Here is a 24,749-nt window from a genome sequence, read left to right as displayed (position 1 = left end):
GGCAGAGAATGAGAGGGGTGGAAGAATCTCTCTTGCTTTCCATTTAACTAAAACCACCACTCTTCCCACTACGCTGGGTCAAAGCTTAACCCAAGATAAACTAAAATGAAATGGGACTGTGGCTGTGAAGGTTGGCTAAAAGCAGACAAGCATATATTTTCAGTACCATCAGTTACCACCACTCCAGCAGCAGCAGCAGCAGCAGTCCAGTGATCCTTTGCAGCACACTCTCTCCAGTTCGCTCTCCAGTCCCCCTCCAATGGCAGTTCTAGACTGGGTACCTTGCTGTGCTTAAATGCCAGCTGTCTACTTTGTTCCAAACTCTATCTTACCCTCTACCAAATCTAAGATGCTAGCAGCAAGGCTCTGGCCAGTCGCAGACATAATTTTTGATGCCTTGTCATATTGTTTGCAGGTGTTGATGTCCTAACTACCAGGAAACACACTGAGACAATGAACTGGTCTCTAATATTTATTACTAGTACTTAACAAGAATCCTAACAAACTGAAGAAGCGTGGGAAAAACCCAGACATATAACCCCCAAGGGTTAAGGCGGTCCCGATCTGTGTCTCTTTGAATGGCTGAACAGTTCCTCAGTGCTACGCATGCGCTTGACAGTCTGGGTGGGAGCCCCCTGCTCGCCATCCTTACTCATGACAGTTGTTAAGAACACCTCCTGGAAAGGAATCGGGGTCAAAAAAAGCCAAGGCAACACCAAACCATCTTGACCTTAATTGCTGGTTAGTTCTCATCTGACTGGGAGAGATTATGGAACTTGTCTTGCCAGATTCTTTGAAAAGCTACTACATGGGGAAAAGTTTGATCCAAGTTGTTTTTGCAAGCTTCTTTATATTGTCACAATGTATCAACATCCCTCTTGGATCCTTTCATCCCACACTAGGATGATTTAATAGGATGCTCCCAACAAGCATATTCTAGTGTTTTTTCTCCCAAAATAAAGTGGGTATTTGCTTCCGCTATAGACCAAGATGACACAAAACTGAAATGCATGTTGTGATGTCACAGTGTAAATGCTGGGCTTCCTCATTGTCTTTCCTTTACCAGGAGACTACTTTGCATTCGAGGTGGGGGGGGGGCAGATGGACGGGACAGGGAAATCTGAGTTCCTTTCTCCTATTGGAAGATATGTGAACCATACAGCAATTTTTGTAACAAATAATGTCTCTTTGCATTTTAAATTTTATTTATTCTAAGTACTATGTTTATACAAGTCCAGTACCAGTTTGGAAGATTATAAACCAACCTAATTCCTTTCTCTTGAAAAGGAATCTTGTAGCAAAGGAATCCTGTACTACTGTAGTAGGCATAGTTCTCAGAAATGTTAAAAGAAGTGATCATCCATTAGGCCTAACATTGTAAGTCACATGCAGGGTATGCCTCAAAATAGAACTGTTTTACAGAGAGCACATGAGCTTGGCTTCCACAGCAAAGGAGAATGTATAACAGGATATACTACCTCAGAAAAAAGCAGCACAGTCTTTATGCAGTGTTGTACATAATTTAATTTGCAGTTCTGTTTATAAACTTTTACTGTATTGCACACTATTGTAACAAACTAAGTATTTTCAAAGAAATCAGTAAATACTTAAAGGATTTTAAAAATAAGGGTTTTAATGCAGCTGACAAAAAATAAGAGAAGCAATTTACTTAATGAGATATGATTTTTTATGTTGAAAATGAGAGTTACATACAACTAGAGTACAGTTAAAAGATACCATACAGTCCAACACTTAATTCCTCAAATTGTGTAAAATTAACAAGTCTCTACTGTCAAATATACAGTATTTCATACGATGGAAAAGGTTTTTGAAATTAGACAGAGGCATCTTTATATTCTTGTGGCTTTTGTGTATTTAAATGATAGGACCATCTAGCACACTGCCAAGTGTGTACTTCAACACAGCCCTCTAACTTGCTGCCCTCCAGATGTGTTGGACAGAAATTCCCTTATTTTTCCAGCATATCTAACGCTGGCAGGGAGTGATTGTTGACATATCCGGAAGACAGCATGCTGGAAAATATGTTTTCATGCATTGTAAATATCAACTTCCTTATATTTTGCCCAATCCCTTTCTATTTCAATCTATTACTCCATTATTATGGTTTATGTTTATTTCTGACACATAAAATATTTAAAAGACGCATAAATCAAAAGAATCAAAAGGGTGTTTCAAAACTGCCCATCTAAAGTTGAGAACTCAGGCATGCTAGAATCCATCCTGTGGACATCCAGAATGAAGCCTCACATTTACACATACTTATAAATTACCCAATTAAACTACTGGCTAAAATTCATACCAGAATTTAAAAAAATGATCTGCAGCATTTATTAAAATCCATAAACAAATTAATGTTGAATTTATTGGATAGAGCTAGCATACAACAGCATGTCCTCTGCCTAGATGAAATACAAAAGATTGTAACCTTTTTTCATACAAATAATTATTTAATTTATTAATGTGACAATATATTACATAAAATTTGCTATTGCAGATTTTCATATGCTTGTTTTGCACATAGAGACAGGGTGGACAAAGATGGCAAACACCTAACAATGATTAGCAAAACTGCCTGACAACTTAAAAGACGTGCAGAACGTTGTATGATCCATCTTGTTCTAGACTGAAAAATGTCTGCAGAGGTTTTTGTTAAAGGAGTGTCACAGAGATTAAAAGAAAATAATGCCAATGATCTTACATGTATTGGCATTCTACAGAACACAATGATTACCTAGCAATGTAGATCAGTTGGATAAAATAACCCTTCATCCTTGTAGATGTGTAAATTGACCATAAAACATGAGCCTAGTTTAAATGTACTGATGTGCCATCTTAAGACATGCCATCTTGAGATAAATCAGAAACTAAGTGCCTAACTAAAAACTATATGGATAAATTTAAAAGCACAAGGACATGTGCTGAGCCATTGATTGTTAAACAATGAAATAGATGTCTGAAAAAGTGCTGGAAGCAAGCACATGGCAGCAATATCCATATAGGTCAGTTGATGAGATTATATGAAACTTAGTTCAACCCAATCAATTCTTTGTGCAACCATAAATTTCATTTCACCAAAAGAAAAGTATGTTAGAAATGAAGACACCACATACACATGGTGGCAGTTTCAAACGTTGTCTCTTTTCTATATGAATGAAGCGCTGCTGATAGAAACTATGATTGAAGCAGCATTCCATCCTTGAATTTACTAATATAGTATACCAGAATAAAAACTTGGCATTTATTTCTTTTATTCTTCACAGCTAACAGAAATACCAGGTTTATCTAGCAACTTATCAATATTTTAATACTAAATTTTCAATTTGCTAAACCATTTATTCTCATAGCTAGAGATAAAAAAGATGCTTTCCCCCCCTTCAATAAAAAAAGGGTTGAAATGTGAAATACTTCAGGAGCCCCACTGACATTACTAAAATCAGTCCTAGTCTCTTGACAATACTGACCAAATGTTTTACAAGTTCCAGGCTTTAAGGTGTTTAAAACCCATTTAAATAGTCAATTCTTTAGATGCAAGTTACTAAACATGATTAAATATGGTCCAAAGCCTAGACTGGATAGAATTGTTCCTCCTTACAGAGACTGTGCTTCTTATGGCACAGTACGCTTATGGCATATTTACCTACTGCCTAGGAAAATAACACAGACTATGAGGCAGGGAGAACTGCCAGCAATGTAGAAAACCAAGGCACAGGGCTAGCTACTGTATCCTACACAAATTTTCCAATTTTGAAAATAGGTTTGGTCAGTCTCCAGGAAGAGATCCTTAAGTCAATTAGCATACACTCATATGGTGATAAATACTACTTTCAAAATGCTAATGAAGTTGGCTAGGTTTAGCTTGTGTTACCAAAACGAACAAACCAACCAAACAACCCAACAAACAAAAACACCCCACCAGTAAAAGAAACCCCTATGAACTGTAGCCTCAGACAAAAAGATGGACACAGAAGGATTGGCCAGCACAAACTAGAAGCAACATTTATCTTCCACTTCAATCTAACTCGTATTAGCCAGAACACCTTCAGTTTCATTCATACAAATACATTATTCAAAATAAAATGGAGCATTCTTGAGTAAAAGGCTACTTCGTTTTAAAAAAGAGGGTCAGAGAAAAGAGGAGAAATTAACAATACACAGAAAACAAAGGAAACAACAGAAACCAAAAGGTAAATAGGAAAAGTGGTCTATATTCTGTGTAACAGCACAAACTGTGCTTGCTTAATTGTGCCTAGTTATAAGGGTTGGTGCAACCTGCACACATGGAAGATGGCAATAAAGACCTCAGTCAGCTTTGTGGAATGAAGTAACTAGGTAATTGTTTTGACATATGATGGTCTCAGCTCCATTTCATGAGTTAACAGAGTGCAAAGACCCCAATATGAGCCCTGATGTCCTCTTATCCTCTAACAAATACTAAAAATCAGCAAATTCCTTTGCACATTTCTCTGTTAGAGAAACACGGATATCTTCTTCCTCATAGTCATCAAAGTTGCTGGTATCTCCTGGGCCTCGACATTTTGGTATGAATGGAGCTTCTACCTGTATAATGAAAAGAAATATGAAAGGTTGTTAACTGCTAATCTGAAAGAATTAAATACTAACACTGAGGAAATTAAAAAAAAGAAAAGAAACCTTCAGGAAAAATAACTACTCTTCAAGGACTATTTGACAGAGAATGAAAATGCCCAAAGGAACAAACAATAGATTCTGATACCCACTATATGAATCAAGGGGCTAGATCAGGAAACTGCCAAAACTACAAAATTCCTGTAGTAAAATTAAGTCAAAATGCAGTACAAAATGCTTGAACAAAATAGGGTTCAAAAGATTGAAAGAACTACATCAAAGTGCCATTTATCAGACCACCCTATCATCCTTCAAGAAAGCATATGCAGAAGAAACAGGTTGGGTATTAAAGACCAGGTTAGCAGGACAGCGGAATGCACTAAAAGGGCAGAATAGCTGAACACTGCACAAAGTGTTGCTACGTATCACATTAGGAAAACATGAAAATCATAGCCTTTGAAGCCAACAAATGCAAAAGGAAGATTCAGGAAGCAAACAAAATAGAGATAACTGGCCAAAAAACTTTGGAGAAAAGAACACTGAACTTAGAAGGATAAAGAATGCCCGTTTATACTTAATCACTGTTTGCACTGGCCTGATAACAACTGGTTTATTGTTGAAGCCCTGCATTCTTGTACATTATTTACAACTGTGTTATACACCAAAAGTGATTCTTGTGAGACTAAAATGGCCAACAAAGCAGATTCAAATAAGATCTGCAGCAAAGACTTCTTTGTGGAAAAAAGAATAAAAAATACGTTTCTTCTATATATTCCAGGCATAAATTTAAGAAAGCTGAGATATTTAGCTTAGAATTTATTAATTTAAGACAATTATTAGAAACTCAGTCCTCTTATGAATGCAGAGACATTTCAGGTAACTACAGAAATATAAAATCTCACAGGTGAACACTACCTCTTCAAACTTATATCTGCACAAAATGGATTCTGGCAGTAAGATAAATAAGAGAGGCTGATTTAAGTATTGCCATATATGGGTCTTCCCCCATCTCCCCAATGCAAGCTACGGTTTAGTACAGGTATGCTCAACTGTTGGCCCTAGGGGTCCATGACCCTTCAAAGCTTTGGGTGCAAGCCCCAGAGCCCCACCAAAGCTGCCAAATGTTGCTGTAACAGAAGGGGAATTTTACTTAATTCAGGAATAAATATATGTTGTTACTGAACTAAATTCAAAATAAATCGTTTTGTTCTAGTCCTGCTTATTTGGGGATTGTGGCTCTCTATACCTCATTCAAAGGCCAAGGGCTGCCCTGAGACTAAGAAAAAATGTGTACCCTTGATCTAGTGTTAAAGGATTAGCTGTGTAGTCCAATTCTCTTACAGTGCAGTTCCAAAAAATTAAAAATAAACAAGCCAACTCCATAAGCCATATTTTGACACTGGCTAATTTCAAAAGCCAATGTTAACTTTTAAAAATTTTGTATTTATTTGAGGGTCCTGACAGGCATAAACACAATTATGAAATATTTTAATATGTAATATAAAAAATTTAAAAGTATGATTTATGGTAGAAGACTAATGAAAAACATTTTGATATTCTTCTCTTCTGAGAAGAATATGACAAATAACAAAAACTCTCCATTGAAACAAAGAGAATTTAGAGTAGAGATAAGAGTATTTCCATTCTTTGATGAAAGTTATATTTAAGAAATTTCCCTTCAGAATAAAATAAAACTCCAAGTGTTAATTGTAGCCTGTCTTGAAATAATTAATACATTATTTATTATAACTATACTGTAGTGTCACACTGCATAGCTCTGTAACTAGCTTCTTTTGATAAACTATCATTATGTTTCAGATTTGGCTTTTAAATAACATTTTGTAAAATAGCATGCCTATGGACCTTGAAACTATCATATGACTATTAGAAACACTTAGCATGCAAAAGATTGGCTCAGCCCAAGAAGTGTAATTTCTCAAGGTAATTTTTAAAAAAAGAATTATAGGTTAAGAAAGTAACTGATTCCAGAAATATTTTAGAGAAAGAATGATAATTTTTACTCATAGAAAATACTAGTAAATATTTCATCACTGCTTTAGTGGGAGTTAGATTAGGAATCATCTCTGTCTCTCTGTTACTTATGTGAGGAAGGATACACAGTTGTTATATATGTGGAGCAGTATTTCAGAGAAGCTAATAAAAGGAGAATACATCTGCACTGGAAATTATTTGATGTTAAGAGGCAGGTGGAGATTTCTAACGATTAAAGAGGAAGGGAAAGCATCCTCCTTCTGAATACAATCAAGATGGACTGATTCAGGAACTTGCTGATTCTGATTTCAAGATTCTAAGGCCCAAAATACTTCGGAAATATTCTCTGTATTTTAAAGGTAAAAGCAAATATACTAACCTTAAATAAGGAAAAACGGGGAACTTTCCATTTGCTGAAATTTGCTATCCCTAAATTCCTCCTAAAGAAACACAAACTTACCTTTCTCTGATAAATGGCAATCCAATCTGTAGTGGCAAACCATTTGTGGTTTTTAATGTCATTTACTCCATTCTTCAGATTTCCATACCGCTTGGTCAAATCTACCTGGAGTAAATTTCTTAATAGATCCTTAAGATCTGAACTGAAATGCGATGGGAAGCGTACCTACAAAATATATCCAATACATTTACTGTAGCAATACATGTGCTGTTCTTTGAAAAGGATGACAGATGAGACATCTGAGTTTTAGATGTATGATGTGAGTCCAAACCCAAATTGCATATTGTTAAAAAGAGACACACACACAGAGAGAGAAGCCTATTTCAAAGCTGAGTATAAAACAAGATTTGAGAATTGAAAGCTTCATACACACCTCTTCAGCATTCATTATTATTAGCAATCTACAGATAATTTATATCATTTTTTTATAATATTGAATATTTCCAGGCAAAGCTGTCCCTTCAGTGGAGATAAAGCCTATAAAAATTAAGAAAGATGCTATTTTTATTTCAGAGGGAGTCTTTACAGATTTTGGGTAATATAAGTGTTCCTAAACTACCAATGGTTGCATGGGCAATTTCTGAGTACCAGATGTGAGAGAATTGTCTTTTAGTTAGAGATCTGCTACTCTAGAGACAGATATTTGTGTTAAGTTCCATCAGAGCTGATTTTGGGGGGGACAGTGAGAGAACTTTAATAGATTCATATTTCCTTTTCCCAGGGATTTAGTTCTGCTACTGCTTCCTCCAAATTGAGCTTCCTCTTTTGTGGGGGAGCCTGGAGGAAGAATTCAACTTTATTTCCAATCTGAAAATTCTTTTGCTTGCAAATAGCCTACTGTTTGTCAGAGGAAGTCTAGAGGCACTGCCAATATGTAACAATAGATGCCTTTACACATTTTACTATGTGCTTTGCCACCTGCATGAACTGATTTCATGTAAAGAATCATGTGTTAAAGTTTAGTACCTTTTATTCATAGTAAAGTTATGCACATTACATCACTCATAGGAGTGCTTCTATGTGTCACATAAAATTTATACACAATATAAACTCACCGTCACAAAAGGAGCATAGTGAAACAGATCATTACAGACGTAATTATAATAAATTACTAACACCAACTAGTAACTGAACAGAAGAATGAAGACAGAACTTAAGTCTAAATTAAACCTAATTTAGGGTTGTGATGGAGAAGTGAGGTGGGGTAGAAATGATAATAATACAACAATATTCTGAAAGTATAGTCATACAACTACATTCTGAAAGAAACACGAGAGAGACTAATAACAATAAATGAAACTTAATTTCTAGAAAATGGATAAAAGTCTGATTGTCAGAGAAAAAGGAAGGAAATGTCAGATATCAAGAATATAGACAAGCAACAAAAACAACACTCTCACTGATGGCACTAGAACTCTTCAAATGTCTGGTTTGTGTTCAAGCCAATCATAGCCACATTAAGTATGAAGTACTCTGTCCCACACAAAAGTGGAGCAGAACATTGCAAATATATGCAGTATACTATACATGCTGTGTGAGCCAGAAAAAAGGTGCAACTGTTTTAAGGAAATCTACTTTTAAAGCAGTAGCACTTCTTTTTTTCCCAAACTCACTGGCAAAAAATCAGGCTAATTTAAGGAATAGCAGAGAAGTGCTGTGGTTACCCTTGTGTGAGTCAGAAGTTCTTCTTCCCCATCATTTGCACAGAATGTATTGTCCTTGTCAAAACTATCCAATAGCAAAAAACAGGTGCAGCAAAATATGAGACAACAACATCCCTTCCCCAACATAGTATGAATGCAAAGGCAGCAAATTCCGGGATCAACAGACTGCTAGTTACTTCTTCCCTCTCCCTGCCTGGCTTTTTCCATGTATGGAAAAATCAAAAGCACACTAATGTTCTTTGGTGTGTGTGTGCGTGCATGTGTGTGATCTATCTGTTCTTGTGTAGCTCTATGATTCTGGATGCTTCAGAGGGAATCTCATTTTGCTCTCTGAGTCACAAATTTTTCTTAAGCCACTGAATTTGGCTTTGAGGTCAGTCAAATCTGATACATAACCCTTCAGAATGAAGATGGAAAATTCTTCATCATGACATGTTTTATAGTACTGAAGATGACTGAAAGAGGAGCTATTTTTTCCAGCAAGGGTCACATGTGTGTTGCATATCTATTTTAGAGTATCACCCATATTTTACTACATTAAATATCCAGTAAAACATAATTGTCTCCTCAAATTTTTTGAGATTATATAAAAATACAACGTTTTAAATATCAGAGGTCTCTGTTGTATTCTTTCATTGAATCCCGAGATATTCCAAAGCAAATACACATTGTAGTTTGGACAATGATTTGTCCATATCTATAAAATATAGTTCTCTTATTTAACTCTCATCTGTGTCCAACTGATTTCTGATCAAGATTATATAAATTCTTCTAACACCAAACCTTTAAATGACCCACTCAACTTATAAGGGCTGGTAATCATATTTAGTAGCGAATAATCTTTGATTTTCCTGCAACAATGCTTTTCCAGTATAAATGTTTATTTTACAATACCAAGATCTCTAGCAGATACATTTCCATATATTTCTGAAATGTAGATGTTCACAAGTTATGTTTCAGATATTTATTAGAACAATGATTTTATAAAGATTTTCTCTCACAGTTGTATCTGATAAATTTCACCTAATGACATTCAGCGACTACAACAAAATAATGTAACTGTGTGACTATCCAAAAGTGCCATCTCTCTGTGATATATTTGATGACATTAATACTCTGCTGAATTTGTACAATTTTTATTTGAAAATAAAGTTAATTGTTTATGACCAGTGATACAGGAGAAATTATTTGTACTTGTTTTTTAATGGACAGTTTTTGAGTTCTTAAAATGCATTATTCATTGCAATATTAATTCATTCTCAAAACAGATAGATAGATAGATAGATAGATAGATAGATAGATAGATAGATAGATAGATAGATAGATAGATAGAACTGGGCAGTTTCAGATTTTTAACTTACCTTTTCAGACAATTATAGCTTCTTTCCATACTCTATCCATTAATTTAAAATAACATGAAGGGTGATGATGCTGTCCACAACCTCAATGCACTAATCTATTCTTATGTTCCACTGAAAACATAGGAACTGTGGGCAAATCCAGCAGACACATGAAGGCTGGAAATGTGGCCAGTGATGGCAATCCCACCACTCTCTAAATGCTGAATTCATATGATGGAGAAAGCAACCTACAGCTTGTATTCATTTTTATCCCTGAGGCTTAGCTGTGACTTCCAAGTCCTCTCCAAATGAACACCTATGAAGTAATGGTTTTCACTGTTCTCCTTTTCTTTACATTTAAATAATGCATTATTTTTTAAAATTTAAATAATAATGCAACTAAACTCTTGAAATTATTATTCAACAGAAATTATTTCTAACTAAAACTTGGAATATAATATTAACCTTTAATAATGTGTACCTTATGTCATTTATTTTCTTATTCAGTATTTTCACTTCAGTTACATTTTTGCTAAATCCATGAGCTATTTACAGAAGGGCCCCATTCTAAACTACTGTTTAGTATTACCTGAGCTAGACTAGGACAGCCTTAAACTCACACATTCTCATTTCCCTTCTACTCCTTGGCACCTTCACATACAAACATACTCTCTCTTATTTTCTTTCAAACACAGAGCAAGACAAAGAGGCAGATATAGAGCAGAGACATAAAAAAAGACACAGAGAGGAAGGGAATAGAAGACAGAGTTCTTCCCACCACCTGAATTCAGGTGATTGAATGCAACAGTTCAATTGACAATCATTCAGCTGGTAGACAAGGCATGTTTCAAACTGATCAAGCATATGTATTTCCCAAAGACCAGAATTGAATTAGAAGTTAAACTTTGCTTATATTATAGAACTGTTGCTATAGGTTACCAGTTACCAGCTATGTGACAATCTAGAAAGGAAGGACACTATTCCAAGCACTGTAATTTAATGAAAGCATTAAAGCCATTGAATTCATCAACTGGAATGATTGCCAGACACAGACAAAGCAGACATTTCTATTATAATGGTCTGAAGGTCACATGACGCAGCAACCATAATGTCTGGACACTACCAGAATAAGAGATTACCTGGGAATCCTATGGATGTTGTCTTACGTTTTATGGAATATATGATATAAATACAACAATAAAATAACAACGTCCTTTTACACGATAATGCATGGAACATTAACTTTGCTACAGACAGTTGTTGATATATTGGTTTCATAAAACAAAAAACAAACCATGAAAGATAGGATCTTTAAATGTATTTTGTATAAGGATGTTGTTGTTGTTGTTAGTTGCTGTCAAGTCATTTACGACATACAATGGATTGATACAATTACAGCAACAATGGATGCAAACATTGGAACAGTCAGGCATATGGTGCAAGACCGAACAGCATTTTGTTCTGTTCTGTTTCGTATAACGTTAAGTAAGGTTAATTCTATTCCCATTTCATAATCAATTTTCAGTCACTTGAATGCATAAAGTAGTTGCTTTAGGCCAAGACTCTATTTTTTAATTTTTCTTTCTGCTCTGTATTATCTGAAGCTGTTGGTTTAGCAGGCAGACCTCCAACCAAACAGGAGGGAATTTGATCAAATTATCTAAATTGTAAGAATTATTTTTGGCTTCAGAAGTTACTACTCTACTCCCATAACTGTAACACAGTTCCTTCTTAACTTTTGACTGTATGGATTATAGATATATTTTAAGAAAGCTTTTTCTTTTCCTTTCATACTTTTGTTTACTATGACAGTAGAGTGCTTTGGATATGATTTCAAAAAGGTACTTTGGAGCATGCAGATGCACAAATTTAGCCCTTGTCTGCACCCATTTAAAGCAGCCGTGTCTTCTACCTGGCTTCTGTAAATCCTGTTCTTTAGAGCTATTTAAAGATGATTCAAAATTGCCAAAAGATGTTGATAGTCAACAGTTTAGCCAGGTTAATCAATTAAAGACAACTTTAATTAAGGGACAAATTAATTAAAGGACAATTTTCAATTTCAGGGACATAACTGAAATTCTCTAATTTCTCTTTTTCTCTAATTTATTAATGTTTTTCTCTAATTTATAAATTAAGAGAGAAAAATGTTCGATTATGTCCCTAAGGTTGAAATCAAACAGCAAAAATAGTTATAATGAAGTAGCACAAATGTTATGCATGCTATTTTCATGAAAATGCTTACCTTTCCAGAAACAATTTTTTCATAAATTTGGATTGGTTGATCTGCAAAGAATGGAGGATATCCAGCTGCCATTTCATAAATTAATACTCCTAAGGCCCACCAATCCACTGCTTTGTTGTAGCCCTGATGAAAAATATTATTATTAGATCTAATGATAATACGTCATCAAACTTTAGCATTAAATAATCACATAGTATATAAATGCTTCACTTTTAGATAGATATACAAAATTTTCAAAGTTTTATTCTCATATTATTCAATAAATAGATGCTTCGAGGATAATGTCCAGGATAAAAATAAATGATTAAATTATAATTCCTTCTATATCACAATTATATCATGAAAAGCAAATGGAACAGACTCTGCAACACAACAAAGGACTCAAATGTTGTTTCTACAATGACCTTTATGTTTCTAAATTATACAGCTAGTTCACTTGCATGTAAGATTTGCAGTTTCACCGATGAAGTGTAAAACAGAATCAACCAGTGAAAATAAACTTACTATACAATATTCTGCTGTCAGGTACTAGCTGTTCTAGCTCAACATAAACATAAGATCTTTGAAAACTGTTTATATAAACCATATCTGCAATAGTTCCATTTGCTATTGAATTAATATGCATAGGACCTCAACTGTACACTCTTGCTGAAGCACTCCACAAGCTTAAAAGAACTATGCTTAGTATTTTATAGATGAATCTTGTAATTAACACAAAAGAATAGCACACGAACATAAGGATGTTAGCTACATTCCATCACACTGTCTAATCATTCCCTTTGTGAGGTGAATTTTTGTGCCTATCCCCAGTAATTCACACAGTGTATAAGTATGAAACATCACACATTTACACTGTATATAGAAGTTGACCGTGATGCTTGCCTCTCTCTTCTTGTGTTCAGCAATAAGTAAAACTCAGAATCCCTGAAGAGAGCTAGTCAGATTTTCTATCAAATTGATCAGTCCAATAGTTAATCAAAAGGAAATTTCAGAGTCATAAAAGCACTTTACTATATAGTGCTAAAAGCACCCTCAGTAAAGACTCTACCATTTCCTGAATCTAAATGTAGATAAGACTTTAACACTGTATACAGTATTCTAGAATACCAAGCAATGTTTTGGCTTGCAGAAATTGACAAGGATGTCAGATTCTATATGAGAAAATATGACAATATCTGACAATTATTACCTAAGTAAGGCATGCGTTTATTTGAAATTTCACATGAAACTTCTTCCTAAGCATATTTAGAACAGTATTTTCCTTTCAGCAATGTTTATTTAACCTGTGAAGCATTTTCAAATACCTTGCTAAGAATTATTTCAGGTGCCAAATATTCCGGAGTCCCACATAACGTCCAGGTTCTTCCTTTTACTCTTTTTGCAAACCCAAAATCTGTGACCTAGGAGAACAGAAAGAATTACTATATTTCTCAAGGTTTATTTATAAATTAAAACAAATCCAAAATAATGTTAATAGTATAGATAGGTATCAGAAGGTATTCAATCACAGAATTAGGTTTTTGTATGTCATGATGGAAACAAAAGAATTTTAGTTTTAGGTATATCTTTTCAATCAAGCAAGGCATGACAGACAATCAGTCCTTTCTTAGAAGCATTAAAAAATAAGAATTAACCCAAAAGTATAAACCCCAGATATGCTATACTCAACACTAGGCAATGTCTTTAATAACATTAAGCTTTTGATTTTAAAAAGCAGAAAGTAAAAACCAAGGCTTGGGCAATCAGTTTTGGAGCCCCCAGTATATAGTTTTGGCTGGGTAATTTTTTTCTGGGGCATGGGGGGAGTTGTTATTAAAAAGTGAAAAAGGTAGTTGACACACCTATTTGTACCTTTTCCCCTAGCCCTGAACAGCAGCAGCAGCAGCAAACATAAGCTGTAGTTTTTCAACCACATAAGCTGTTGTGCCTCCTGCATCACTTGGATGCTGAAATAATAAAAATGGAAGTGTTGCCCCAATTGGAAAAAGTTGCCCATCCCTGATATAAACCAATTTGGGTTAGCATCTACTTTCTCCAGTTTTCTCCAATCTACAACTTAATTTATAAAACTGTTTTGTAAAGAACTGATTTCCTTACAAACACTGTTTAAGCATTTACTACATCTTGTTATACAGAACAAAGTTTTCATGTCTATAAATCTTTGCATCATACCTGAATATATCCTTGTTGATCAATTAAAAGATTTTCGGGTTTTAGATCTCTGTAGATGAGGTCTAATGAATGGAGGTACTCAAATGTTAGTACTATCTGAGCTGCATAAAATCGTGCATGTGGTTCACTGTAATCAATGAAAATGTTAAGTTTTTAAAACAGGTACTCTCACTTAGAAGTGCAGTCATTATCTTTCTAATATAGTGGATGTTATCCATATACAAAAATCTGTGAACTGGGATGAATATGTCACAAAAAATATGTTCTATTTTACAAGGATTGCAAAATGAGTCAAAAATACAAATATAATACAGGTAGTCTTCATTTAGTAACTACAACTGGGACTGGCAACTTGGTCGCTAAGCGAAGCAGTCACTAAGTTGGAAATCAAGTGACTGTGCTTTCCAGCTTGAAACTGACAATTATCAGTTTCCCACTTTCTGCTTTGCCTCCTAACCACTCCACCGCCCTTTGGATTGCTCACCCCAGTGCTGGATATTAACAAGAAGGGAATTATTTGCATGTACATTAATTAGAGAGAAAGGGATTAAAAGAGAGTAATCACATCGAAAGCAATGTGCTGGTGCTGCCAGCTGGTGTGTTCCCCGTTGTGCCTGCTTACTGTACTCTTCTAATCCCTTCACCTCCAATCTCTCTGCTCTGGGGGGTGGGGCAGAGGAGAGATTGCCTACAGAAATGGTTTGGCGAGGCCTTTATTTTCTGGGGGGGTGAGGAGAGAAGAGGGCTGTGGTTGGCATGTGGGAGGGGGAAGAGGGTAGGGTAATGCCAGAGAGACCTGGCATTGATGGACGGGGGAGAAAGAGGCAGGTGGGTGTTCATTCTCTCTTGTTTGCAGACTTGGGCAGGGGTGATGCATTTGGATGGGAGGAGATTGGTGAGGGGAGAAGGGAGGTTCCAACTGTGCATATTGTGGGGGGTTATCCCTAGCCCAATATGGGTGCTAGAAAGTGGGGAGGGGGAACTGGTGAAAGATGGGGCTTCGCTAAGGGCCCTGTTGCACGCAGCCCCCTACTGGAGTAAAGTGGTGAGGCAGCTTCCTCATCTCCTGCTCCTGTTTGGGACCTGCTTGGCCACGGTGGAGACTGGGCATCTGCCTCAGAAAGACACCCATCAGCTCCTGCACATCTCCTCCTGGCTGGGCCCAGATCTGAAGGGACCTAAAGGTACACCTTCCCAGCTGTTTGATGTTCCACGTTGTACGTCTTGAGTCTTTGCCCTGGCGCACTCGCAAAGAGAAGACGCCTGTGGGTGGTTGGCCAGCTGGCTTAGGTTATGCCAGCTCGGGACCCTGGCTGGCCTTTTCAGATTTGGTGGGGCAGGAGCTGCAGGGGAAAGTTAACTTGCCTTGGTGAGAAGATGGAGCCCTCATGGTGGTTGCTGCTTTGCTGCGAGGAAAAGTTTGACTAACTGAAAGGAGGGGACTGCGAAGGGGCCAGGACTTGGCCAGCAGCTGCGGAACTGCCTCTTGCTTTGCACAGTGCTGTCCAGCTTTGGGGGATGGCCATCAATCAATCTCACAACAGGTCACTGTACTGGGAGGAAGCCCAGGATTAGAAGAGAATAAGCAGGCACACAATGGGGAATACACTGGCTGTTTGCCAAGCAGCTGCCAGCACCAGCACATTGCTTTTGATGTGTATTTCCCCATTGTGTGTCTGCTTACTCTCTTCTAATCTCTTCTCCAATCTCTCCACTCTGCAAGGGGGGAAAAACAGCATGCTGGACCCAGGACAATGGGTACTGGCTGTAATGGTGATCATGTGACTGATGGAGGCTACAAATGTTGTAAATGGTTGTAAAGTTATTTTTTTCAGCACTGTCGTAACTTTGAACAGTCACGGAATGAGTGGTCGGTAAGCGAGGACTACCTGTAACTATTTCAATATATGAAAGTATGTAAGTATATACATACCGAAGTAAAACTTGTTTTTCAAAGCAATTCCCAAAAGCTTTCAAATTTATGCTAAGTGAACTACATCTTTTCCCCTGTAGGAATCACTATGGAATGACAGCGAGCGATTTTGAAAATAACGTATTTGTTCATTCTTACCTGAACCTTCCAATTCTTCTTAAATGTGAGAACATTTCCCCTCCAGGAACATATTCCATAACCATATATAAATTAGAATTGTCCTAAAATATAGAGAAACACAGTCAATTGAAAAGGTAGTTATATTTTAAAAAATCTAAATATATTTCTGGCAAAACGAAAACAAAAAGGTTATTTAAGCACTCATGTTCTTGAACAATGAGTGTGGGGAAAAAAAACAGCAGGGTGAAACAGAGAATACTTTGCTGAATTAAAGTTGCCCAGCCTTACTCCACTGTTTTCAGCAGAAGGACACGGCTAGCAATATAAGGATCAATATAAACCTAGTCTGTTTTCCTGGCTGCCGAAATAGGACAGTGGCAATAGTGTGTGTGTGTGAAAGATTCTACAGATTTTGGGGGAAAAATAAATATAAAATCTGCATCCATTTTCTCTTATAACAACGTTCCCTAACACACAGAGTTTTTGTACACAATTACTGCTAATACAGGTAGTCCTTGCCTAATGACCACTCATTCAGCAACCATTTGAACTTACAGTGGTGCTGAATGAGCAGTTACTTACAACTGGTCCTCGTAGTTGCAGCAGTCACAGTGTCCCTGTGGTCACATGATTGTGATCCAGGTGACCATCTTGCAATTACGATGTCGCAGCATCCCGTGGTCACTCGATTGGCATTTGCGACCTTCACTGCCGGCTTCTGAAGTCAAGTCAAGGGGGAAGCTGGCAGGAGGTTGCAAATGGTGACCATGTGGGGTTGCGCTTAACAACAGTGCAGGATTCGCTTAACAATGGCAACTTGAAGTGCTGGAACTGCTGTTGCTAAGCGGCACAGTCATGTGATGTTGCGCTTTATGACTGCATTGTTTAATGATGAAAATGGTTCAATAACTTGTTCAACTTGTAAAATTTGCAATATAATTATATGTGATTAAATCAGTGAAGCATTTAACCTCTAATTTTAACAAATGAGTGTCTTAAATCATCTTTCTTCTAGTCTGATTTGGGAAATAAACTTTTATAAAAAAGGGCAGCACACTGGGTAGTAAAAGACAAGTTATACAAGAAAAAAGTAACTGGTGTTACTTTCTAATCAAATTATTACCTTAAAAGAATACTCCAGTCTTACAAGAAAAGGAAAGTTCACTGCTTGTAATATTCTTTTTTCATTCAATGTGTGTTCTATTTGCTTCAGTTTAACCACCTAAGAACAAAGTGCATTTAAGAAAGAATTCAAAACAAAGCATTTAGTGAAAAAAAAGAAAAAAATATGATCAGTTCTAAGAGGTTATGATGAATTCAGTTCTAATTGCAAATAATGCTGTTTTCAGGTGAAAATGATTATTCAGTTTGAGTTTTAGAAGAGGCTTAATGAATAAAAGAATTATATACTCTCCATATCTATTTCATCTTTGGCTTCTTTGATGATATTGCCAAAGTAGTATCACAAGTAATCTGAACAAAGAAAGTTTGTGAATGCTTGCAACGAAGTGAGAGTTTAGATAGTTCATTTCATGCATATCAACTAAAGTAAAAAAAAAAAAAAACCCATACCCACAAAAAACTTAAAAAGTGATATATTTCACATCACTCTCTTGGTTAAACTGTAATATGATTTTGGGAGTCTCTTTGAGGAGAAAGAGTGTATGATGATGATGATGATGATGATGATGATAACAATAATTCCTAGGTTCTTGGTTAGAATCTGAATCACTGGAAAATACCCACCTAAAGAATAACCCTAACCCTAATGCTACTTGCATGAGCAAACAGCAGCTGAAAGAGGGAGTAGGAAGGCCTGGTTCAGGCTAGACGAGATAAAGCAGTGTCTGGAAGCTCTATGTCCCAAGAATGCTGAATGACATCTTGATTTTGTAATAGCTTTACAATAACTCCTTTGCCGAAGTTTACCTTTAAGTTAATAGTGTAAAGCTGTCACACTTATTTTCCACCACATTTCTATAACATAGACTACAAAGGGATTTTTTTTTTTGGTGCCTTCAAGTCAGTGTTGACTCCTGGCAACTGCCTGGAGAAGTCCCTGCAGTTTTCTTGGCAAGATTTCAGAAGAGGTTTGCCACTGCCTCCTTCCCAGGGCTGAGAGAAAGCGACTGACCCAAGGTCACCCAGCTGGCTTCCGGCCTAAGGCAGGAGTACAACATACAGTCTCCCGGTTTCAAGCCTGATGCCACTAACCACCACACCAAACTGACTCTCATTACAAAGGGATACCTTTGAAAAATAGAGAAAATTATTCTGTGGCATATGAAATGTGAAAGCCAGTTAAACAAGACAACACGTATGTCATTATGTTAGGGTGAAAATCATGTGACATGTACTTGCATCCACTGTCATGACATAACCACACCATTGTCTGGCACCACTCTGGCATCAATGTGGCTGATTACTGCTGGTTAAAAATTTTAATTTTCAAGAAGGATTAATGTAAAATTAAGTTTAAAAACATAGCTATTTTTGAAATACAAAAATACAGTAAGATTAAATGCTGCAATTGAAGACATAAACATTACAAATATTCAAACATTTGGTTACATTGTTTCCATACATTAACATAATGAAACCAGCTTGTAGAAGTGTTGCTGCCATGTGCCAGCTCTTCTTCAAACTGGTAGCTGCCAACTATATTAAACTCTATTATACTAAAGACCAAACTAAAAATGCACTTTTGGCTACACAATCTGACAATAGTCAGTTAACAAATGGCTCACTTCTTTTCAAATGCTTACACCAAGAATTCTTCATTTGTTACAAAAAGAATACTACTAGGTAAACTTACACGAATATTATTCAGTTGAAGCACAGGTCCTTTAAAAACGATGTGATATTACCCAAGATTTTACTCTTAAATGTTACAATTTTTTTTCCTGAATATTCATTACTTCTGATATAGTTATTTTAAAAAATGGTATCTCCCACTAGGGTTCGAAGACAGATCAAATACCTTATTCAAGCCTGTGCTGGGCTGGTGCCAGAAGAGGAAAAGCATTTTCTTTTCTTTTGTACCTTTCTACACTGATTTCTTTCTACCCTTTCAGTCCAAAATACAAATTTTTATTCTACTGCAACCAACATGCTAGCTTGAGCATTGTTAGGAACTGTAATGTCCAGATCAATGGCTTCTTCTGGCATCCCTGCCTAGCATATCTCCCCAGACACTGGGGTAAAACTGAGTTTTCACATTGGCTACAAAAGGTATCTGCAGTTGGATTTCCCTCATTCTCTTTTCAGGATCCATAACATTGCAGCCTATTAAAATTTATATCATGGTTAGTATTGAACCTAAGCAAAAAAATCCTCTTTCATACTCCTCGTACCAACTTAAAAAAACAAAAGCATTAAGTATTACAAAATGGAAAAAGACTATCTCAATGGCTATAACTATTACATGTTTTAGAGGAAAAAAATGTGGCAGAATAGTACTGTTTCTTCCGTTAAGTCATAATTTAACAATACTACAAAATTTTGCATATACTTGTAACTGTAAGGCCTGTTCACAAGAGGCGTGTACGGTAATAACCACAACCTCAAGATTTATTATAAAAAGTACCATATTATTTTCCATTCACACTGTGTACTTATTGCTTGTTCAGATTTATGTCAACCCTTCTCAGAAGTCATTTTTCAAACAGCAATCTGAGCCACAAATGAACAAGGCACTTGACCATGCTCTCTGTAAAACAGAATCAATGGAGAACACTCAGCAGGTGTTTTATATATCTCTAGAGCTGTTGGTGCACCATTCTTCCACCACAAAGCAAGCTAGCTGAACTAGTGCAGAAAATAGCATTCAAGGGGCATGTGAACAAATTGGAAACAATGAAGTTTGTACCCCACCTGAATCACAGCTTTGCAGGGAACTGTACATAAATATTGGTGAATACTGAACTGAGTACATTGTTATAAAAGTACCAACTTTTTGTTTATCCAGTATCTTCATGGCATAATACTGTTCTGTAGATTTGTGTTTCACCAGCATGACTCTGCCAAATGATCCAGTTCCAAGTGTTTTAAGCCTCTCGAAGTCATCTAATCCAGCAGTATTCTACATTAGCAAGAGACAGATAAAATATTCAAAGTTCAACAGATTTTTATTATATTGTTATTATTTCAATTAAATACATATTATTTATCAAAGAGGGTAGCACCTACAGTATGTCTACCAGAGAGAAGAGGGAACTTGGGAGACAGAACACCTGGTATGCCTGTAGAAGATCCTAGATCAATCCCTATAATTTCTGAGTAGAGCAGAAAGTCTCATACATGAAATTGTGAATGACTGTTTCTCAGTGCCAATACTACTCAGCTACATAGATCAATGAACTAAAAAGCAGCTCTTGTGTTCCAAAATGGGAAAAGTAATCAGAAATAGTTAATGTTTCTATTTCATGTATCCAAAAGGTATTGGTTAAATGATGACATATTTCGTAAAATGCAGGAGCTCTGATAACCTTACTACTCATTCAGAAAGAGTCAGGGACAAGTTGCATAGAATAATATACTTATGTATATTGAACACATGGACCAGCTCAGTTTCTACCTATCTCTGTTTAGGTAATATATATCTTAAGCGTGAAAATGAAGACAGAGACGTTTGCTTTGGTTCTGAGCACTGAGGTTGTGGAGCACTCCCACCCCTGGACATTCGGCCTACGGAGGCATGGCTGATGGGCCTCCTGGATTGTGTTGGTCAGTGTGGAGGTCCGTGAATGCTGGCTTTTAGGTTGATTCAAACTTAGGGGGTGATTTGCTTCATTTATCGGGTGGGGGAGGTGAGTGGGACCTGATTATGTGCCATCATCATTTTTGACCCCTAGTGGCCACAAAGATAGCATCTTCCTATATTGCTACTGCCCAATATAGGTGCCTGCTTGCTTTAGCTGGGCAGTATGACCGTCATGCCTTGGGTGACCCTACTGGGAATATATACTCTTGGCATACACTCCTGACATTCTTCACTCATCCCTCCCAAGAACAGCCACTGTCACAATGAGACAGCACAGCAAGACTTGGGGGGTGGAGAGTGGGACCTGAGTGCTCTTTTTTTCCCCCTGAAGGGGCTTGTCTCCCCTGAGACTGAGTGCTTCAGCAGGTGTGACTGAGAGTGGCTGAGTTCCCTATGGGCCAGGGCGTGCTGCTGAGGCTCTGAGTTTAATTTGTGTGCAGTGCAGGGAGGGATTATTTATGTGTCCTTTAGCCTGGGAATGGATGCAAAGGGTGGAGTGGACTTGGGGAAGTTGAGGGGGTAGGCAATACTATCTCAACCATGATGGGCAGAAGGATATATGGCAGGAATCCAAGGGTGAGCCACAGTCGGGGACACCAGGCCTGCTGTTTGAAAGTGGTCCTGCTGTCCAGCCCTCAGTTTCTATGCTCGGTGCATATTAACTACTTTTAAACTATTAGAGACCTTTGGAATGACAAGTTTGAGAACACCAGGTGAGTTTGCCTTCAATCCTGAATGAAATAATAATTTAACATAAGTTTAAAAATTTAAAGAATTCGAAATAAACAGCAAAAAACTAAGTAAGATTTTGATTGTAGAAAGTTATAAATTGACTAAGGGTCCAGAGAAATTTGAAATATAGAAACTTTTTCAGTAAGATTTTGGAGTTAATTATAAAGAACAAACAGCTTCTCGTGGGAAATAGATGTTTTTGTTTTTGCAAGGCATAACAAAGATAAGTAATTTTATTATTTCAAAAACTGGACACTAGAGGGGACTAAAGATTCTAGGCAGAAGAAAAAAAACACAAGCCTATCTTTTGTGTTAATTAACTGGGACCTATAAAATGATGCAAAACATTATAACATTGAAAATACTAAAGAAGACTTTTGAAGAATGGAGCCAGAAATTAGTAGCTACAATATCAACAGTATCAGTCTTGATGTCTGCCTCTAGGAAAAGACTATGACCAAAAGATGTTACTGAAGAAATGACAGATGTGGAACAAATTTTATCTGATAAGGTAAGAGATGGCACCGAAAATGTATTTACAAATGACAGGCCAGAAAAATAACTTGGAAAAGAATGTCTCACTGGATATACAAAAGAAGCTGGTTGATATTTTAAAAATCAAAAGGGAAATACAAATGATAAACCAAGAAACCAAATGATAAACCTGGATATTTCTTTTCTTATTGGATTTACAAAAGAGGCTTCTTAAAGACCTGAAGAACTCTGTGTGATGGGATAAAGAAGAAATGAAATAAAATCTTATGACAATATTTGAATTATTAGATTAAGACTGTTAGAAGTAAAAGGAAGGAATATAAAGTTGGTTTATCTGATCAAGGTTAAAACAAGATATATTGTTACTTCTGGCAACCCTTTACGGACTTTCTTCACCAGTACTGAAAAAAGGTTTTATGGATTTGCCTATAGATAAGGGATGGGATATGGGATGAAGAGTTAGTTGTTTGTAACCTTAAAGGGGATGAAGAGTAACTAAATTTGTTTGTACTTGTGATGAAGGTTGGAAGTCACTTCTTTACATATTTCTTTTCTCTCTCTTTATTATATTCTTACATTTCTCTTTCTTCTCTCTTTTTCCTTGCACTTTTTCCTCTTCCTCTTCTCTTCTCTTTCTTTAAGTTTAGTTCGCATTAGGTTTTACTGTCATAATAAAAATTCTTAAAAGCTGTATATAATTTTTTTTAAAGAAAGATGTGCCTAACCGGGTTTTGGGTTCTGCACCAGCTGAGAGCCCAGAGGAGGGGAGGAAGGGTGGCTGCTGTCATCCATGAGTTGTTACAGGCTTTCAGGGATTCTGCTCACAACCGGATGTGAGGTGCTCTGATTGACTAGAACTCATGGTCTCCTGCTTTCTAGCCTGATGCTTTAACCACTACACCAAACTGCTCTCTACTGGATGATATTTTGTAGAAAGAGTTTGAAATATATCGGCTTGTCTCAACAAAGCACTAAAGTCAAGAGGTTTAAGTTGGAACAAATACACTGAAACACTGTGTGCTACAGAAATAGAACAGAAATGTTGCCATACAAAGTGTGTGCGCAAAAATTAATCAACAAAAATGTTTCTTTGGCCAAATGTTTTACAGCAAACGTGGATTGTGAACAAAACTAAGTATCAGCTTCAGAGATATGTATATAAAACACATACATGAAATGAAGAAAACCATTATCATTTAGCACAATATCCAGTGTTCTTCTTGGAGTTTATTACTATAACGTGGTAGATTAATCACATGAAACAGATATTCTCTATTCCTGAATACCATGGGTTAGAATAATCGATGGGTGACATTTAAATTGTTTTTTTTTTTTACCTGAGCAGGACTTTCCCATTTTCTTAAAAAATCTTCTTTGGCTTTGGCTAGAAATTCTTTCACTGAAATCAAAAAACAAAAACAAAACCGTTTGGTTCAATTCACTATAGTAATAGACCTCTTTGAAATTATTTAAAGCTCTTTTAAAAAATGCTGAAAAATCCACAAAATAAAAGCAAGGTTTCTACAGTAGTTCTAACAGCTCTCTAAAACTTATGAATTGCAGTATATATTTTAACACAATTTGCTTAAACTAATTTAAATCTAACAGGCCACACCACCGTAACACACAAGCATAATTGAATGTGATACAGAACCCTCCTAGATGAGGCAATTTGTTTTTTTAAAAATCTGTTGGAATTTCAAACGTAAGCAATTCTTGCTACGGTGCATCACTTTCACTTAATGGCTGTTTGCAAGCTGAAGAGTAAAGTGCACAGCATCACAGTATTGCAAGCAAAGGCAAACTAGGAGGTTACAAAACTGTACATTAGAGATGCCCACAGTCAGAGACTACCTTGAACTACCAATTTTGCATTTCAAGAAAGATCATGGCTGTATAAAATGTGCACAGATATCTGGTAATTCAGTATGACTTCTTTATTTTTTTTAAAGCATTTAAATATTATTAGCCAAACTAAGATAGGCTATTTTGCATTTCTAAGTATATAGTACTTGCCATCTCCAGGCAAAGCACTCAATGGATTCTTCTGATCTGGGCTAATCAGAATGGGTGGGAGGGATAGGGACAACTCCATTTTAACTTTTGTAGGAAGCAGACAAACTGTGGTAAAATGTTGGTGAGGTAAATAATCTTTAATAAAATTTTCAATGAAATGGAACATTATTCCATTATTCTATTTGGAAGAATAAGCTGCATACTTGTATCTGTGGT

The 24,749-nt window shown here is 36.4% G+C and overlaps 1 protein-coding gene across 2 annotated transcripts in view; it reads right to left on the bottom strand.

The window, feature by feature from the left end:
- Positions 1 to 1,612: 1,612 nt before the first annotated feature.
- The window catches only part of PRKACB (protein kinase cAMP-activated catalytic subunit beta), an 83,459-nt gene continuing 60,322 nt past the window's right edge, over positions 1,613 to 24,749 (bottom strand). For both annotated transcript variants that reach the window (XM_063298187.1, XM_063298186.1), the window contains exons 2-10: positions 23,855 to 23,916; positions 20,481 to 20,609; positions 17,652 to 17,750; positions 16,547 to 16,629; positions 14,476 to 14,602; positions 13,608 to 13,703; positions 12,304 to 12,426; positions 7,058 to 7,222; positions 1,613 to 4,578 (exon numbers count right to left, since the gene is read on the bottom strand). In XM_063298187.1, coding sequence (XP_063154257.1) covers positions 4,453 to 4,578; positions 7,058 to 7,222; positions 12,304 to 12,426; positions 13,608 to 13,703; positions 14,476 to 14,602; positions 16,547 to 16,629; positions 17,652 to 17,750; positions 20,481 to 20,609; positions 23,855 to 23,916 — 1,010 coding nt within the window. In that variant the 3' untranslated portion in view covers positions 1,613 to 4,452. The remainder of the gene's footprint in view (positions 4,579 to 7,057; positions 7,223 to 12,303; positions 12,427 to 13,607; positions 13,704 to 14,475; positions 14,603 to 16,546; positions 16,630 to 17,651; positions 17,751 to 20,480; positions 20,610 to 23,854; positions 23,917 to 24,749) is intronic.

The sequence above is a fragment of the Candoia aspera genome, chromosome 3, assembly GCF_035149785.1.
Source record: "Candoia aspera isolate rCanAsp1 chromosome 3, rCanAsp1.hap2, whole genome shotgun sequence".
NCBI classification, from domain to species: domain Eukaryota; kingdom Metazoa; phylum Chordata; class Lepidosauria; order Squamata; family Boidae; genus Candoia; species Candoia aspera.
Note: the sequence above shows the minus strand (reverse complement) of the source record. Positions and strands in the feature narration are given on the sequence as shown.